The 19285-nt window shown below is 36.5% G+C and overlaps 2 protein-coding genes across 5 annotated transcripts; both read right to left on the minus strand.

The window, feature by feature from the left end:
* Positions 1-1319: 1319 nt before the first annotated feature.
* Positions 1320-11931, minus strand: LOC307119428 (uncharacterized protein). Of its 2 annotated transcripts, none has more exons than XR_013815641.1 (17): positions 11592-11931; positions 10810-10853; positions 10644-10708; positions 10416-10531; positions 10269-10329; positions 9079-9280; positions 8913-8993; positions 8642-8824; positions 8124-8563; positions 6342-6731; positions 5595-6173; positions 4897-5515; positions 4709-4782; positions 4311-4472; positions 3021-3178; positions 2693-2775; positions 1320-2612 (listed from the first exon to the last, which is right to left on the minus strand). XR_013815641.1 is itself a non-coding variant. In XM_079805691.1 (17 exons), the coding sequence occupies exons 1-17, from the start codon at positions 11598-11600 to the stop codon at positions 2527-2529; spliced, it is 3360 nt and encodes a 1119-aa protein (XP_079661817.1). In that variant the 5' UTR covers positions 11601-11931; the 3' UTR covers positions 1775-2526. The 2 variants fall into 2 exon arrangements, 1 of the variants encoding a protein (XP_079661817.1); XM_079805691.1 differs by having other exon boundaries at positions 1775-2612; positions 2693-2783.
* A 2455-nt stretch (positions 11932-14386) lies between these two features.
* On the minus strand, positions 14387-19071 carry LOC307119447 (uncharacterized protein). Of its 3 annotated transcripts, none has more exons than XM_079805720.1 (8): positions 18923-19071; positions 17615-17720; positions 16914-17058; positions 16710-16823; positions 15532-15676; positions 15305-15453; positions 15090-15229; positions 14387-14989 (listed from the first exon to the last, which is right to left on the minus strand). In XM_079805720.1, the coding sequence occupies exons 2-8, from the start codon at positions 17712-17714 to the stop codon at positions 14835-14837; spliced, it is 948 nt and encodes a 315-aa protein (XP_079661846.1). In that variant the 5' UTR covers positions 17715-17720; positions 18923-19071; the 3' UTR covers positions 14387-14834. The 3 variants fall into 3 exon arrangements, with proteins under 3 accessions (XP_079661846.1, XP_079661844.1, XP_079661845.1); XM_079805718.1 differs by having other exon boundaries at positions 18866-19071; XM_079805719.1 differs by lacking the exon at positions 18923-19071 and adding an exon at positions 17848-17941.
* Positions 19072-19285: the final 214 nt, after the last annotated feature.

Here is a 19285-nt window from a genome sequence, read left to right on the forward strand (position 1 = left end):
GTCTTTGTGTTATCAGTATCGCATTTGTGTAAAATATTGCTAGTGGTGCGTCATGGCCAAGGGATACGCTTGTTTAAAGCATCATGATTTGTTATGAGAAGCTGTTCTAAGGCATTTCATCTCATATTTTTCTACTGCATGTCTGAGGTTAAAAACATGTTGCATAATTAAACGATAAAAAATCTCCAGGGCCCGTAGCTCAGTTACAAAATTCTAGGAAAATTCTTAGAAAGGTGGGCGTTTCCTCTTAAAATTAAAGAAAAAATCCTTGTAAAGAAAGTAATTCAGAAAGCATCTTAAGAGGTCTTAAGGTACAAAATTGTTAGGAGTAGGCCTACGGACGATGACTTTTAAGAGGGTTGAGAGTTTTTTAGCAGTGGAGAACATGGACGAAAACAGAAGAGGGAGAAGAAATGAGTGATTTCATAAGACACTACACATTAGATCGTGCAGGGATCATGTTTGTGACCAATCTTATTAGAGACACGCTAACATCTCCGACAGAGTACAGAATTGCAATAGCGCCAGAAATGGAAGTAATCACTACATTAACACATTTGGCAACTGGAAAAATCCAACTATGCAGCAGTGATTTGGGTCTTTCACAACCTTCTGTAAGCAAAGTGATCACATAAGCAATTTCAGAAGCTTATTGTGTCGCTGTCCATTTCCTATCAAATAGGCTACATTAAAGGGTTACTTCAGTGATTTAACATTAAGCTTTGTATCAGTAGAAACCCGGTAGTATATTAGAATTATGGTACTTTCCCCCCTCATGTCCCCATGAGACAAGAGAATTATGCATTTTATTTCTGGAAAAAAAATCCCCCGATGACGCAAATATTGTCATTTTGCGTCATCTGAGGATTTTTGGCCCGAGGCTAGACTACAGGAGCTAGTTCCGCATGTTTAGAACCCGCCCACAGGGGAGGGATCTCACTCACAGAATGTAAATGCGCACGCCAGCTGCCGCTCGGGCATTCATAACGGAGCGGTACGGAGCAAAGTGAGTGTTTCAACTTTTCAATGAATTCCTATGAAAGTTTAGCTTCCATATGCGATCTGAAAACTGCGTTTCTGCCGTGCCTTTCGTTCGGCTCACTAACACTTTATAGAAAACACACATTCAATTTTTAATTGTGGTGTCTATTCTCTAACTGAACGAAATTATTTTATACTATCAAAACGACAGTGGGGGCGGTGCTGCGGTGGGCAAGAGATGTATCCAGTAGGCGTGGCTTTGGGAGTAGCCTCCTTGGACAGCGAAGCAAATGCATTCTGGGAGTTGTTGTCTTTCATCCACATGATGAGACAAAATTACATTTTCTGTCTTTTATCAGTCTAGAAGGCACCAAATTCAAAAATAATTTCACATTTCTACAACATAAATGACAGTTTAAATACACATTCATCTTCCCAGCGCTGAAGTGCCCCTTTAAGTAGCTACCTACAACATTAACAGCATTCTTGGACAACCAACCAGTCTTCAAAAGACTGTCAAACAGAACAACGGGGTCACTCCCGTAACAATGGCACGACTCTTCACCAAGATAAAGGTTTTTGTATTTTCCTCGCTCAGAGTTGCTCTCAGATCGGTCCTGGATCACTCTTAAGCTAAGACTCCTACGTAGAAGTTTTTAAGGTAAATTATAGGAACTTTTTGAGAGGATTCTTAGAAGCTTTAAGAATACGGGCACAAGTCTTTACAAAAATGGTTTAGAGTGACCAGGTGGATAAATTGTCTTGTTAGAGACAAAAATGAGGATAAAGTCTTAAGAATATGTCTATAAACATAATTTTAATTAAAAAAAGGAAACGTCTGATAACTATTGGTATCTATTTTGCTTCTTTCAAATAAAATTTAGCTTTATAAAAAAAAAAAAACTTTTCGAGTGATGTGGCGGCATTTGCAGGTCATTGCTCTTTCAGAATTGATGGAACATGAACAGAATGATGAGCTTTCAAACAGCAACATTCAAACAAACATGTTTCTTACAGGTCTATACATAAATACATTCCCAAACTGGGGAGAGGAAGAGTTCATATCAATATTACAAGCACAAATGCAGTGAAATCACACATGAGATTACACTGATGGAAACTGTAAGTGAGGTGGTTATTAATAAATTGAAGGACAGATTTCACTTTTTCACATGTACATCAAATAAACAGCACTACTTCTGGGAATAAAAACGAGGCAAAGTTGGACATGCACAGCAATATAATATAGTAAAGGATCTGCTGACCCCTGCTGACCACCCAACAAATTTGTTCTCAAAAACTAGAATTGCATTCAGAGAGGAAACAACAAGAGAAGACCACGGTTTTGAAAAGCTTTTTACATCATAGCATCATAAAATCATCTCTAGGGTTGACATTTTCTTAAAGCTATTTACACAAAAAGTAACTAGCATTTATGAGCTTTGCCAGACAACTATAAGTGTATGACTTTTTGAAACAAAAGCATCTGCAATTTTATCTTTAAAAAAAATGATGCAGCTGAATATTTCAAAGAAATCATGTCAATCAGCTCGGCGTATCATTGGACTGTGTCCTGTGGTAAATCAGCACTGCAGGTTCCTGACACAGGTTGTGGATGCTATACGCTTGTCCTGTAACACAAAAATAAAATACAATTTAGGAAATCAAGAACACATTAATAATTAGTATTTATTAATACGCTTTCACTCACCAGAGGGTATCATAAACACTTCTCCAGAATTGTAGACTGACTTTACACCATCAATATCAACACGCACACAACTTGAGATGATGCTGTATACCTTATTAAAGAGAAACACAGTAAGGTTGAAATGTTATATAATGTAAATGTAATGTAAACATGAATAAATTACAGAGCGAGCTTGTGTAGAATGACAACATTTTCTAGAATTATTTATAAAACTGGGCAAAACAAGAAACTGTCATGTAATCTTCTCAACTTGTTTTTACAATTATAATTCAAACAGCTACAAGACACTGTTATGGTTATGCAATTAAAAAAGAGACTTTCTACTCACATAAACCATATCATCCACCTGTGAGGGTTTCTTCATGAACGACCCTAGCAGAATCTTTCCGTGCGAGAAAGAGCCGCTCTGGAGGTCAACCGTGTGACCCATTGCTCGGCCTCCATGGGAGTACCAGTGGAAGTCATCAGGACTAATAACTCGTCCGTCTAGAAGGGAAACAGCACATGAAGAAAAAAAATGTAATTGAAAAGAAGCAAAAATTCATGCTGCAAAATGTGTATGTCTTTGTATTTGATACAAACAACCGCCCCCAATATGATTCCCCAACCCCAATGTGTCCATCTCACATCCTGGGCTTTTATGTTTCATGTGATAAGCATTAAATGTGCTTTGCACCGAACCTCACAGCGAAGACCAATTATCTGTGTGGTGCACTGCATGACACATTTGAATCCTACTGAGAATTGTGTGGTTTAATGCACTGTGGAGGAAGTCAAACATCTCCAACAGCTGGACAGTGTTCACATATCAACACCCTTTTTATTGACAATTTATCATGGTTTTACTGTGATAACACCAACAGTAGTAATTCTTATTTTGTCATTTCATGTTAAATATCTATTGGTGAAAGATACTTCGGTAGTAGTTATAGTTTCTAAATGCGTTTATAAATACTAGAGCTGAATACGGTTGAAACCATACTTGCATCAATGGACTGATCTATGGTTATGCTCATGCCATTTCAAAAGTCAACATGAAATCAAAATTTGTTTTTGTATTGTAAAAAATCATAAGGAAAGTACACAAAAGTATTAGGGGCTTTAAAGTCTGGAGTCCCATGAATTATGGACCAAGCTATAATTTTTCCTCATCTGTTCTGTTTTAATGCTACATGTATGAAAAACCCCTGCTGACCACTAGATATTCCAAGAGAAGATTTAAATCATTAATAAGCTTGATAAAAGGAAAACAATGTTAAGTGGTAGGAAACAAATATTTTCATTGGAAGCACATTCCCAACTCAGTGAAGGGGTCCATGGGTATAAGATAAGTCCCATATAAACATTTCAAAAAGCTTCTGATGTTTTGATAATCAAAAATAACTCTCAAACAAAATGCAAGTATGTTAATTATTGATCGTAATTAGCGAACTTGCATGTGTGGATGAACGTCTACTAACACAAAGTTTACAGGTTCAGGCCCAAGTAAGGGGGAACTCATGTCCTGTCACTTTTGTGCTCATGAATACGTCATTCAACACAAGCTGTTCCTGTAACATGGCTACACCTGATATAAAGTATTGCTTGTTGTTTTATTTGTGATTGTACATGTAATTACTTTTCGAGGCTGGGGGCCACAAGTGAGAGAACCACGCATGTAGGTTGTCCCAGTCCTCATTTTCCAGGACAACAGGCTTCAATGGAGGCCCACAGAGATCACAGTGCGCCAACACCCGTGGAGCCTGTCGCACATGGGGTGTCAACCTAGACGACGGCAAAACTGAAAAAAGAAAAGGAGTTACAGTTACAAATTGTGTTAAAGCACTTCAATTTCCCTGATAAGTGTAAACACATAGTTCTGTGGAAATATTTAGAGGCACACAGAGTAACATTGACTCAACCGGTCGTGCGAGTTTGAACACTTGGAAGTGTTTGATAAACCTATTTTTGCAATTCCACTTAATGGCACAGGAATGACACTGCAGATATACAAATATATTGCTCATGAATTCTCACCGATGTCATCATCCTCTTCATCATGTTGCTGAAGCTCAAGCATTGATGACGGCCCACTTCTGAAAGCAACGTCACTACACAAAAAAGCAAAAACATTTTAAACAGTGACTATATCTGCAGATCTACATCTTTATTATTTACACTCAGGTGTAAATATAATTTGTGTAGGCTTTTATAAATCAACTTACACATCAGATAAAGTGTTGGGTCCACTGGATATTCGGACACTCATCTTCTTTCTGGTCCCTGGCGGGTCCACGGTAACACCACTGGTGAAGCCAAAGGAGGCGCGTCCGTTTCCCTGCAGCTGATCGTCACTTTGGGCCACAGTCTCACTTGAGTGATCTGACTGGTCCTCAAGAGAGTGAAGAAGGTTTCTGCGTCCCTGTTTTCTGCTCCTTTGTCCACTTTTGACCATATTTTCAGGTTTTTCAGTTGCAAAAATGGCATTCATTGAGGCTAAAGAGCGTTTAATTGACTTTGGCGTGTTGATTATGTTTCTTTTTATGTTCCTGGTGTGATTTTTAGTTTTTTGCAATTTCGTTGAATTTGCCTCCTTATTACATGCACCACGAAGAGGAGTGTTCGATAGTTTGGACTTTTGTGGAGGACTGTGAGGAGGTGGAAGCTCATCAGCTGGTTCCTGAGACTGCTGTGCCTCCCACCAATTGGAAGGAGCTTTTCTTTGTCTTTTCTGTGGAAAGTTGTCTGATGCAGAACTCTCTGGTCTTCTAAGAGAAGAGGAAGGTGGTTTCTGTGCAGAGCCAATGTCTCTTGAGTAAACCAAGTCAAACACTCTCTTCTCACCTGTTTTATTTATCGGAGGAAAAGGTAAGTACAAAAACTTCAATCATTCAAAGTAAAATCTGTTTGGGAATGAGTTTACCTGTTAGGACGTTGCGCTTTTTGTGAGGACTGCAGAATTCTGGACTGATCTCCACTGCATTCTCATTCGGACAAGCTCCCACTTCCTCTCCTGACACTTGAGCTGGTGATGCCACTTGAGGTAGAGTGGCTGCCGATTTTGGTTTCCTTCGACCACCAGTCTTCTTAGCCGTCTTCTGCTCAGCTCCAGTATCATGTCCATTGCCACCTGCGATCAACTTTTTGACATCATGCAACACATTGTGAGTCTTCGGTTTCTTCTGATTCCCCTGGGCAGGCCTGAGAGAATCAACAGCAGCTGCTTGCATCGTTGACGCTTTTGTCCTGGCTTTCAACTCTTGTGACGTATCAAACACCTCCTTTGGCTGAAGCTCTGTGGTACTTTCATTTGGGCTAGTGAGCCACCATGATCCTGGAGGTTTTCTTTTCCTCTTGATAAACAGAGGACTTTCTGACGAAAAGTCAGACACAATTGTTGGTGGATCCTTTGGTTTTGGTTCCTGCCTCTGTTTTTCTTTTCTCTTCTGTTTTTTGCCTGGATCCATGGTATCTTCCTTGGTGGAAGATTGTTTACTTACAGCTACAATGTAAAAATAAAACAGAAAAGATTGTAGGTTAAGCAACACAGGACTGGTGGTATGCCTAATTTGTGAGTCTCGAGTGTTAGACTCCCATCTTACCAAAATGCCAATTCTGCTTTGTAATTATCAATGCACAGCATATCTAAGCAAAAGCCAGAGGAACTTACCTTTTCTTTGTTCCTCCTCTTGCTCATTGAGGGCAGGTGGAGGTTCATGCTCTTGCTCATCACAGGAAGGATTTTTCTGTTCCAACTCTATTTGTTGTTTAGAAGTTCGTTTCTTTGTCTTAGAGACAGTTTCCTCCTTTTTGCTGTTCCTTCTATTTTTGTTGGATTTCACTGACTTTGTGGAGTGCAGAGCTGCTGCAGCAGTGATTTTATTGGATTCCTTCTTCGCATTTGACCCTGGCCTCTCCTGTTTAGATGATTTTGAGGATTTCTTAGTGGTTTTAGTGGGAACTGGGATTTCTTGGCTGCCACCTGCATCCGCTGCATCGGTTTCATCTTTGTCAGAAAGTTCAGCAGGCTCAGGTTCTTTGCTGTTTGCCCGTTTCTGTCCTGTAACCATCACACAAAGCAATATGACAGAGATGTAAACTTCTTTCAATATATCACAATCTTCCATAATTTCGTTTTAGTTCATTTTTGAGAGAAGTTTCTTGTTTTACCAGTTTTTATAATGTAGCGAGAAAGTGTTAATTTATATGATGAATAGCCTATAATAAATCAGGAAACTAGATAAGGTGAAATAAACCATGTGTACGGGTTTGCGTTTGTAGGTAAAAGTGCAATAATTCTGATGAAATGCAAAAATACATTTCTCAAATGACAACAATCGTTGTGATTATAATTTGAGCAAAATAATAATTATTATCAGTTTATACATTATGCAGCATGAAGAAAATATGACAAATTTCATTGACTTAAAGGAACACGCCAACTTTTTGGGACTTTAGCTTATTCAACGTATCCCCCAGAGTTATACAAGTCCATACACACCATTCTCATCTCCGTGCGTGCCATAACTCTGTCTGACGCACCCACCGCTAGCCTAGCTTAGCACAAAGACTGGAGGTAAACGGCTCCAGGTAGCCTACTGCTCAATAAGTGACTAAATGACGCCAACATTTTCCTATTTACATGTTGTGATGTGTATAGTTACATTGTGTACTAAGACAGATGGAAAATTAAAAGTTGTGATTTTCTGGACCGATATGGCTAGGAACTATTCTCTCATTCCTGCGTAATAATCAAGGAACTTTGTGCCATGAGTGCAGCGGCGCAATGATATTACACAGCGCCTGAAAATAGTCCCCAGCACGCTCTCTATGCAAGCAGGTTGTCAAGGTTATGTTGATGGAAGTTAGCCTATTTTCAGGCGCTGTGTAATATCATTGCGCCACCGCTGCACCCATGGTATGGCAAAGTTCCTTGATTATTACGCAGGAATAGTTCCTAGCCATATCGGTCTAGAAAATCTAAATTTTTCCATCTGTCTTAGTACACGATGTAACTATACACATCACAACATGTAAATAGGAAAATGTTGGCGTTATTTTGTCACTTATTGAGTAGTAGGCTAGCTGGAGCCGTTTACCTCCAGTCTTTGTGCTAAGCTAGGCTAGCGGTGGGTGCGTCAGACAGTTATGGCACGCACGGAGATGAGAATGGCATGTATGGACTTATCTAACTCTGGGGGATACGGTAAATAAGCTAAAGTCCCAAAAGGTTGGCGTGTTCCTTTAAACTAGACTAAAATGCCCAGAATTTTTGTCAACTAAAACCTGACTGAACAAAAACAGGACAAGGTAGAATGAATATTATAAAATCTATATTTGACAGAGCACTAAGACTAAATAAAAAAAAGTGTACAAAATGAACACTGCAATGATAAAGTATACTGCATTTTTATACATCATAAATCTAAGATTTGGTAAACGTGTGATTTACCTGCTTGTACTTCTTTGTGTGCCTGTACAGTTTGAGAAGAGGTCTGATCACAACCCCGGTCCTCCAGCGCTTCGGTTACAGGGTCTGCTCCATCCTCTACACCATCATGAGTCACAGAGTCTTTGCCACTCTTTTTTGAAGTTTTTCCACGTTTTCCTTTCGGTTTTTGCTTACTAGACTCAATTTGTGCTTTGCTTTTTTTTTCATCCGCCCCACGCTGATTAGTCGCCTCTGCTTCACTCGGCGAGAGCTGATCTGTGGAGTGCGGCTCTGTAAGAACATTCTCCTTTGCAGTGTCTGCTGGGACAGGTTTTTTGTTCCTGCTGGCCTCTGCCTTGCGAGGGATGATGAAAAGAACAGGGGCCTCATCGTCCAGGATCATGAAGTCCTCCTCTAAATCTACAGGTGGAGGAGCTGGAACTGCTGCTCGTTTCCTGGAACTTATCAATGGAAAATTGTTACAAAAAAGTCACAATGGCACATTTGGTTTAAGTTCAGAACATCACATTTAAACTCACCATGGGGATTTAGGCATCATGGCTTTTTTAAGCTTCTGCTGGAAAGACGATCCTTTACCTGGATCCTCCATCACTTGATTTCTGCATTGCTCTGCTTCCCGAAGTTTTGGTTCTTCCTTCATTTCTGGAGGTGAAGACTGGGTGGCTTGCTCTGACATTTTAGTGTTTTTTGCAAGCTTCATGCTAAAAAAATGTATTTTAGGTTAGATTTTCTATTATTATAATAAAAGATGCAGATGTACAACACTGTTGTTACACATTAACAACTGACCTTGAAGAGGAACCTGCATTTGATTTAGCAGCTTTTCTAAACTCAAGCCTTTCTGGTGGTGATGCCAGAGACCCGCTATCCCTTTCGGAGCAGTGAAAATAAGGGAAGAGTTAGATAGTGAAACAAAAACAAACAATACCAGCTATCAGCCTCTTTTTATTCTTACCCATAAAGAGATTCCTTCACTGCTTCTGACTGCTGAATGCAGGTCACCTTGCTTAAGTCTCCACCAATGGGCTCCTCATCCTCAACTCCAAAGAGAAGAGGATCCGCCACATGTCTGACTCCATCCACAGATTCATCCCTCTCTGTTGCCAAAGCAATAGGGCTGGATGTCTTTATGGGAGCAATTTCTTTAAAAGGACTCTCTTTGTTAGGAATGAAAGAAATATGACAGTTAATACAGGTGCCTAAAAGGTGATGAAATTCACAGAAAAAATTTACAAAAACAAGCTCTATTACAGGGATCAAAAGTAAAGATTTTTTCTGCTTGCCCGGCCAGGAATACATTTCATTTTATTATTTAATATATACATTCTAAATGGCCAAAAATAATGTTTCTTATTATAGCCACAATATGTAATTTTGTGCCGCTAGAGGTCGTTTATTCAAAACAAAGACGTAGCTTGTTGACGTCTTGATTTCGCAGAGCTTTTATTACGCTGCAGACAACCGATTCCGCTTTTTCCGGTCATGCGTATGTGGGGTAACGCACCGCTCTTTTATCATATTAGATACATTTCAGTGTGTTGAAAGTTATATTATAATGCTACTCTCCGAGTTGATTTGAAGGCTACTATGAGACACTTGCAAACTGCAGTAAGCTAGATCAATATTAGTCATGGTAAAACAGTACTCGCGGTAAAATCAAGAAAACATGATTTAAACAATGAGACTAACTGTGTTGAACTATATAACAATGATTAGTTTTCTGTGGATGAATGTATCCAAACAGTTGCTCACCTGTCCAATAAAACACAGAATATATTAAAGCGTCTTTAATGTTTCCATGGTTTCTACAAAATAAAACCGGAAATCGAGGGTAACATGGGTATGATGTCATTGATAGGTGATGCACAGACACGGTCCGTGTCCTGGTTAAAATTGAAATATCTGGATTTAAACATTCTTGGAAACATTTGGGATAATGTAAGTACGCAGGTCTAGTGGTTTTTGGATATTTTAATCAAAAAAATCTTACATATTGCGCCGTCAAACGTTTTTTACAAACAAAAATGTGTTTAATCTTTTTTTATCAAATTTTAAGCTTTTTTAAAGAAAATCTGCAATAATAGCCAGAAATTATACAGTCATGATAATACAATTGATAAGAGATTGTTGTGGATGTAGGGTTACCTCTATCAATTATTTCATCCTCTTGAATGCCATTTTCTTGGATCAAAAAATCCTTGTGTACCTGACAATCAGAGTGATCTGATTAACAAAAAACATCCCATAGTGGCAATGAGAACAAACTGATTTCTGATGATTCACTCTGTGTACCCGTTTAGATGATGCCTTCATCTCCTCTGGATCGCATGAGCTTTTCTTTTGACTATTTACACCAGTGCTTTTGGGCAAGGGCGAAAGCAGAGGCAAACCCGGCTCAGAGTCAGCATCTACCAATAACAACAACATGGAATATAGTTTCACACAATGAATGAATGGCATGAAACAATGACGATGAAATGGAGATTTTTAGCAATGTGGTGAATGTAAGAATATAAGTACCAACGTTATCGAAGAGAGTGTCAATGTCAGGCAGGGCAAAGACATCACTTTGTTTAGATTGGGCTCTGAAAATCAGCAGAAACATTAAATGAAATGTACATCTTACTTGAGCTAGTTAAGATATTAACTTCCGATACAGCTGTTTTGAAAGTGACGCATTACTTACATGTCCTGTTTTTGATAGTAATGCAGCTTCTTTTTGGCTCTGACCTGAAATAATGGATTCAAACTTAAATAAAAATACATAAATAAATAACATATAGAACACATACATTATAGAATTCACACATCTATATCTATCTATCTAATAATAATACCGTTCAAAAGAGTAGGGTTTTTGAAAGAAGCCTCTTATGCTCACCAAGGCATTGCATTTATTTGATTAAAAATATTTGTGATATTTGAATGCCAATAAATATTTGCCATATTTGTGCATTATTACAATTTAAAAAAGTTATTTATTCCTGTGATGGCAAAGCTGAATTAGGTGCTTAAGAAAATTTCTTATTATTGTCAATGTTGACAACAGTTGTTTAGGGGAAACCGTGAGTCCTCAAGAATAGCAAATATAAACTTTTGTAGCAATGTGAAGATGTTTACTGTCACTTTTGATCAATTTAATGCACCCTAGCTGAAAAAGGATTTTTTTAATCATACTGACCCTAGACTTTTGAACGGTAAGTTAATACAGTATATATATAAACAGATATTTATATCAGTCTGAACTGTCACTTCACATCTACTTTCGTTTCGTAGACATTGGCCTTGTCTCAATACTTAGTGTACTGCTTACTTAGAGAGAATTATGAGCGCCTATGATGCTCAAAGATGCTGTCTAGGTAGGGAGCTCACTGGCTTTTAAAACACAGGCACTGACACTGCGCCACAGACGGTTGCTGCTACAAACAACAGTGATTATGTTCTTTAAGTCCACCGGTAGCTACTGACCTGCGACATCGTGTTGAGGACCACCCCGGCTTGTGAAGCTCATAAACCCCCGCCAGTGAATCTCATAAACCCGCAGATAGTCCGGTTCTTCGTTTCACTATCAACATGACTGGTAGCTGACCGCCATTCGCCGATTACAGTTCTTCTTTGTTAACACAATTTGAAAGTTTCGATGGTAATGTATTCCTGTTACATTTACGATAGCTTTACGTTCAAAACAACAGAGAAGGGAATTAATAAAATGTTAATATCCGCATTAAGATCTTTCTGAGTCCGTCGCTGTATTTAGCCCACAACAACAACACAAATTGTCCCGCTCAATTTTCTTCCTGTGCGGGAGGAAGACACACAGTGAAATGCTGCCACCTAGTGCCATGGAGTATCTCACAGCTACGCTACAACGCAATGTCTGTACATTTTGTCAAAAAGATATTGAATCTCAGGAACATCTTTTTTATAATTGTACGATTGTTAAGTCATTTTGGAACAAATTGTATGAGTGGTTGGAGACAAAAAATATAATACCTGCCTTTGACTATCATATTGTTAAATTTGGTGTCTTTTTGGACAACAAAGACATTGAATTTTTGTGTAATAATATGATGATTGTAGCCAAATTTTACCTACACAAATGTAGATTTGCTAAAGTTTTTCCATGTTTTGAGGCATTTAAAAATTACTTTAAATTTTTATTTAAATCCTTAAAACAACTAAAAATGAGAAATGCCTTAAAGCTCTCTAAATTACTGTCAGTATATATGGATTACCCCCCCCCCCCCCCCCCCGAAATTTTTATTTATTCTGTTATAACTTGCTTTTCATGTTTGTTAGGTTTTTATTTATTTCATTTTATTTACTTATTTTTTATTATGTAATATGTTACTAGTATTTTGTTTACATTATGCTGCTTGGTTTTATTGTTGATGTATATCATTGATAATATGTTAATGCCTGTTTGTTTTTTGAAATGGATTCAATAAAAAAAAAAAATAAAAAAAAACTATGGCTACAACATGTCATCTAGGATAAGGGGGAACCAATAAACGATCAAGGGAAGAGGATGCCTTAATTATTTACAATAAATTAACAATTTTATTATTTTACAAAATAACAAATAAACGTATCCTTCCTTTTGCTTCCTAGACTTTTAATAATAATAATAATAACACAAAATTTAAAGGGGGCAAAACACACAGTTTCAGCCAATCTCATTTAAATCTTGAGTACCTATAGAGTAGTATTGCATCCTTCATATCTCCGAAGACTCTTTAGTTTTATCTTATACTATACAGGGGCCTTTGGATACTCGATTCTGATTGGCTGACGAACGTCCTAAACTGCGCAATTATTTTCAGGGTAATGCACGGCAAAAGTAGTTCCAATTATATATACAGACAGTATATTATTATTAGTCAGTTATTCCTTATATTTATAAAAGACAGATACGCTGTACCGATTCTTTCCCGAGAACAGCCGAACTCGTGGAGGTGTGCAGTGGGAGGAGCTAAAGAGACACGAGCACACACACACACACAATATGCCTACATCATGGCATTATTCCTGGATAACTTTCGATTCACTATACGCTTGTGTTGTTTACATAAGATGCACTTGCGCGCCGATTGCCAACAAAACCCAGACATTTGATGCAGTTTCACTCACCTGCCTGCGGTTTCGACTCGCGACCGGGAACAAACAAATACTTGCAGAACTTTGTTGCTGCTCCGGAAAAACAAACTGCATCCACTGTTTCCTTAAAGCTGCGTTATTTGGGAAGCTGAACGAGGTTATCTTTCCCTCACAATAAGAAACACACTTAGCGCTCATCCGGGAAAAGTGCCCATACAAGGAATTTAGCTCTTTATGATGTCATACAGTGCCATACTCGAAAAAAGCTTTCGGAAACTTATTTGAATCCTGAAGGAGTAGAGGAGAGAATATTCCTTCAATCAGGAATGAGCTAGAGTGATGATATTCATACTATAGATATGCTCATATAGCCCCTCTAACTTTCTGGAAGAAAGAAGCCACATGTGACCATTCCTTCTGCAAAAAAATATTTTTTTAAAGTAAAAAAGTAATTTTTTTCATGCTCAGAGTTTTTGTCATACTGTCTAAACTGTTTGCGTGAAGCATTATAATGTTATGGCATTTTAATCAGTGTTTTCTTAGCTTCTAAAAGACATAGCTACTGAAGCTAGCATAGCGAGTTTTATCATGGCTGTCAGTGTAGGGACATGACAACAATGAATGTAAGCTATATAACCAATATTGTTTAAGTTAATTGAACTTAGTGAAGACCCTACCCTGTCTGTGTACAAATAAAATAAAGAAATTGCAATATTATGTTAAAGGAATTATTTTTATTACATTTGAATGAATGTTGCAACCATGCCCTTTTATGGGGTCTGTTGCAACATTTGACTTTGTCTATTCAAGTATAAATTGTATGTATATTATCATATGTACGCAAGTTACAGCGGTGTAAGTGGGTAGCTGACAGATTTGGGTTTAAGGTATTACATTTTTGGCTTTCCTATAAAAACAGTCTCTGAGAAACTGAAGAAAATGCAAAAAGTGTTGCAACCGTCCCCACTCTCCTCTATATTTGGCACAGAAATACGCCGTCATACGTCCAACTCATTTTGTGAAATTTTGGCCATGTTTAGCATGAGAATCAAAATCTCTAACAGTGTAAATAAGTCAGACCCCCCCACATGGTAAATGTAATAAAGATAGAAGATCATACTTTTAAGACATGAAAAAATATCTGTTTTTTATATTATTTTTTTATTCATCAACAATATCGATATTTTTATACAGACATCACCTGTAAGCACTTGCGTTATTAGACAATACACTTGCAACTGTTCTCACATAGAACAATACTCAATTCATTCATTTGACATGTGATATAACAATATTGTGAAAACTCAGTCTTCAATCACCACACCAGCCTCTTGACTTCTCCTCTAAAACTTTACTGATTCTAGTGAGTTTTATGATTTTATTGCTGTAGAAAAATTGTACATAACAGTGCTCAGCTCATGGTCACAGTACAGATGTTCAGCTACACCCCCTGCCCTGATAAGAGCCATTCATTTTGTGTAACTCAGTTACACAAGCTTTGCAGTACATAAACAATGTACACATTTGAACAATTAAAAAAATAAATACCATTAATAAAAAAGCATATTGTAGGATGATTACAAATATAAAATAAAATTATATGAACAGTTCGATTTAACTGAAGAACTTCTTTTGCTTTTCAGCAATTTCCATCTGTGACACGTCCTCGTCTACATTCATCCCAGTGTAGATAGGATGTTTAATATGCCTCCATATAACCAGCAACACTTTGATGGCAAATAGTGTACAAGCCAACCCCAGTAGAACAGCTGTGGATTACAACACACAATATTGATGTCATGAAATACACTACAGATTAAGAACATAACAACAAAACCATTATGATGTCCAGTGTTTGTTATGGCTCACCTATATAAATGCCATTGCGACTTGGATCCGCAGAGTTAAAGTTCTTTGTCATGTTTCCGCTCAAAGCCACAATGACAACAGGGAAGACTGTCAGAATGTACCGCAGGTGCTTTTCAAACACAAAGTTCTCAACAATAAACCTGTAAAAATCATTACGCATTAATCTCAAGATTACCATCTTTCATTTATTTAACATAGTAGTTTCAAGGTCTTACCAAGAAATAGCTTCGCCCAAAAGAATTGAGAGAGAGATGGTTGCTGCATCTGATTGGGTCATTCCAGCATCATATCTCAGCACAACAGTGAAGTTGATCAAGGTGGCAATAGTCGTCCACGTTGTGTATAATGCAATGCCATTTTGAACCTGCAAGGTTGAAGATGCAACATTAAAAAATGCATCAAGGTTGTGATGCTGTTGAGTAATATTTCAATGATATCTCACCAATATCCGAATGCACCAGAGGTCTACTTTGTGATATTTGTTTAACCAGGCTCCATGTTGTTTGAGGGCATGACAGGTGAAGAAGATCATCACGTAGTTTGTAAAGGCAATCAAGGCAAGGAAAATGAATGAAGCAATCATCACCCTTTAAATAAATGCAAAGAATGTATTTACAAAAGAATTATAATGAGACAAAGATATGTAATTATGAATAAAATATAAATATTCTATACATAATATGATTAATCGCATCCAAAATAAAAGTTTGTTTACATAATACAGTATATGTGTGTGTACTGTGTACAATTATTATGTATATATATATAAATACACACATGCATATATATTTAAGAAATGTATTGTATATATACTTATATAATTTTTACATTAACATTCTTTTCTTAAATATATACATGCATGTGTGTGTGTATTTATATATATACCGGTATTCATAATAATGCACAGTATACACATATATATTATGTAAACACAAACTTTTATTTTGGATGCCATTAATCGTGCATCGATTTGACAGCACTATATATATATATATATATATATATATATAGTTTGGAAACATTACAATCATTTAATGTTTTTGAAATAAATCTATTGTGAAATATTACTATTTAAAATAACAGTTTTCTATTTTAATACATTTTAAAATGCAATGTATTTCTGTGAAATCTTTTTTTTATATATATTTTGTTTAATTTTATTTGTGAAAACGTAATGAAAATGCCAAATTGAGTTTTAAGTGTTGTGTTTTTCCATTATATTTAAAACCTTTTCCTCATATTTTCATAAAAAAACAATGATCATAAAAAAATCATTAAAAAAAATATATAGTTTGGAAATATTACAATTATTTAATGTTTTTGAAATAAATCTCTTGTCAAAAATTACTATTTAAAATAACTGTTTTCTATTTTAATACATTATAAAATGCTATTTATTCCTGTGAAATCTTTTTTTTTAATACACATTTTTTTTTTTTTTGTGAAAACGCAATGAAAATGCCAAATTGAGTTTTAACAGTGTTTTGTTTTTCCATTACATCTAAAACCTTTTCTTCATATTTTCATAAAGAACAATGATCATAAAAAAAATCATAAAAAACAAATATCCCCTCCGGGCATGACTGTTTAAATATATCAACATATCAGAATTTCCCTTACTCTCTGTCCCACAGAAGAAGCCAGCCTATATTCAGCAGCATGTTTATAATCCAGGTGATGAAGAATCCATACGGCAATATAGCAGGACTGCAGTACATTGGACCATAAACAGTCCTGTGATAACAATATACATAAATCTCATGAACGTCAGCATATTATTACATACCAATTTATTTTTTATCATTTGATTCTCAAAGTGCATACCTCCTGCAGGTAGTGGAGAGGATGTAAGCATGCATGAGGGACAGCCAGGTGTAGATGACACCCCAGATTGAGAAGGTCCATCCCGAGGGAGTGATTTCGGTATTGTACTTATTTGATATTGCACTAGTGGTGTTCCGATAAGGACCTGCGGATGAATAAAACAACATTGTAGCAATATATTAGGCCAAAATGTACTTTTGCACCTACACTGTAAACAAAAATATTGTTGGTTTAACTTAAGATAGCCCTCCAGTTAGGCCAAAAAGATTTGTCTGTAAGGGTACTGTTTAAACGCACAGTTACCTGACAAATATTTTTAAAGTAAACCCGACTCTCCATTTTCTTCCACTCCAGATAGCGGTTATACTATATATATGTTTTATTTTATTCACTTACGAATATTTTAATTCCATTTCTGTGTAAAGCACTTTGAATTGCCACTTTGTATGAAATGTGCTATACAAATAAACTTGCCTTGCCTTGCCTTGCCTTAAAAAAGTAAGTAACCTGTTTGCCTTAACATTTTGAATTCAGTGAGATTGGTTTAATAAATAGAAACTCGAAATATCAACCTATCTGAACCACATTAATTATTTAAGTTGATTTGAAAAAAGTTAAAAAGTGATAACCAATCATGAAAACCATTTTTTACAGTGTATAATTCGTTTAGAAACAGCATTCAGCTTATCTGCAGTACATACCTTTTCCTGGTCCAGCAAGTGCATTGAATATGATGCAGATTATGTATATGACAACAGAAAGCACTATGAGTGCTAAACGGGCAATGCTGTGATCTCCCATTGTGAGCTGAAATAAAAAGAATATTCAACTTGTTATCTGAAAATATTTAACAAAGCGCACTTAGAAGCACTACTAAACATTATTACTAACCTATTGACTATATAAACATAAATGCACTAAAATCATATCTTACCTAGCAGCTGAAAACAATCCCAGAGTCAGAAACCAAGCGTAAACGAGAGAAGGAAGTTAACATAACACCCAGAGGACTGAAGAACACAAATACTACACCCGTGGGAGTCGGACTGGTTTTATAAGAGTGCAGGTTGTGTAACAATATGAGTACACGTGCCCGTGTACGAGTATGACATAAAATACATGCGTACAATTGCTGTCAAGGCAACCATTTTTTTTTCATTGCATAAATTTCTGATGGTCACGATAAAGCCTTACACAACTAAGTGACCTTCACTTTGCACACTCTGAAGAAACAAAAATATCAGTAATAGATGGAAGAAGGTTTTTGTATTTCTCTAAGTTTTTTTTTCTTTTTTAGTTTCTGAAGTAAAAACAACTTTTAGTACTTGTAATACATGTTCTTTAGACATTTTGTATGGTTTAGTCATTAACCATGTGTTATAATGTCTTAGTAAAGGGAGCTGGGGGGATGAATGGACACATGGATGCACACATGATGATGAATAAATGATTGATAGGCAAAAACGGGCAAACTGCATAACAAATTCTCCAGACAAATTTGAAGGATATCTATTATGAAGATATGAGTTGAAGGAGTGATGTTGCCATTTCTATACATTTTAACAAGACCTGTTCACAATCATGCTCAAAATGTTTTGAAAGTCTTTTTTTTTCATATGTTTGGGTTCAGCTTGAACATTTGCTGATAACCTTAAAAACCTTGATTTACTGGTTTGTGTGTTTGGTTTCATTCAAATGTACTGAACATTGTTAACAATGTTAAGTTAACAATGAGTTAGATCTTTAAGGGCAACCTCTTTGCATATCGAGTTTCAGCTTTTGATCGTGTTCTTTACCAAACCAAATTCAAAATAGTCATAAGCAAGAAATAATAAAATTACATTAAATTATCTTGTGAAATAAGGTAGAAACAAAAATGGGGTAAATTCAATTCAGGATTAGTGGGGCATTTTCCTCCCTGTCATTTCAAAGGCAAATTTGTCCCAATTTACCTGAATTCAGTTTTTCAGTAGACGTGTCAGTAGGCTAGTCTCCTGCTCTGGACTCACCTGGGTTTGAAGTTTATGTAAGTCAACTACTGACTTTTCGTTATTTTCACTGTTAAAATAATTATTTCAATTAAAAATAATCGTTTACCGTGTAAATATTTCTTAGCAGTGTACCTATCCACGCCCTGACTAGTTACATCATGTGAGGTAATACGAGGTTCAAACCACTTAACGGGGGCGATGAAATTTGAACAGAGATACAGTACCATAAAGAATATCAATATTTTATGTTTAAAGTTAAATAATAATTATCAAGTTTAGCCATATATGTAAGCACAACAGCAGAGCAGCTACCAGGTCTTTCTCATACACTACTAAGTTACATCCCTCTTTAGTCTATTCCACAAAAATGGCCTGTTCCAA

This window comes from Gobio gobio, assembly GCF_949357685.1.
Source record: "Gobio gobio genome assembly, chromosome: 23".
In the NCBI taxonomy this organism is placed as follows: domain Eukaryota; kingdom Metazoa; phylum Chordata; class Actinopteri; order Cypriniformes; family Gobionidae; genus Gobio; species Gobio gobio.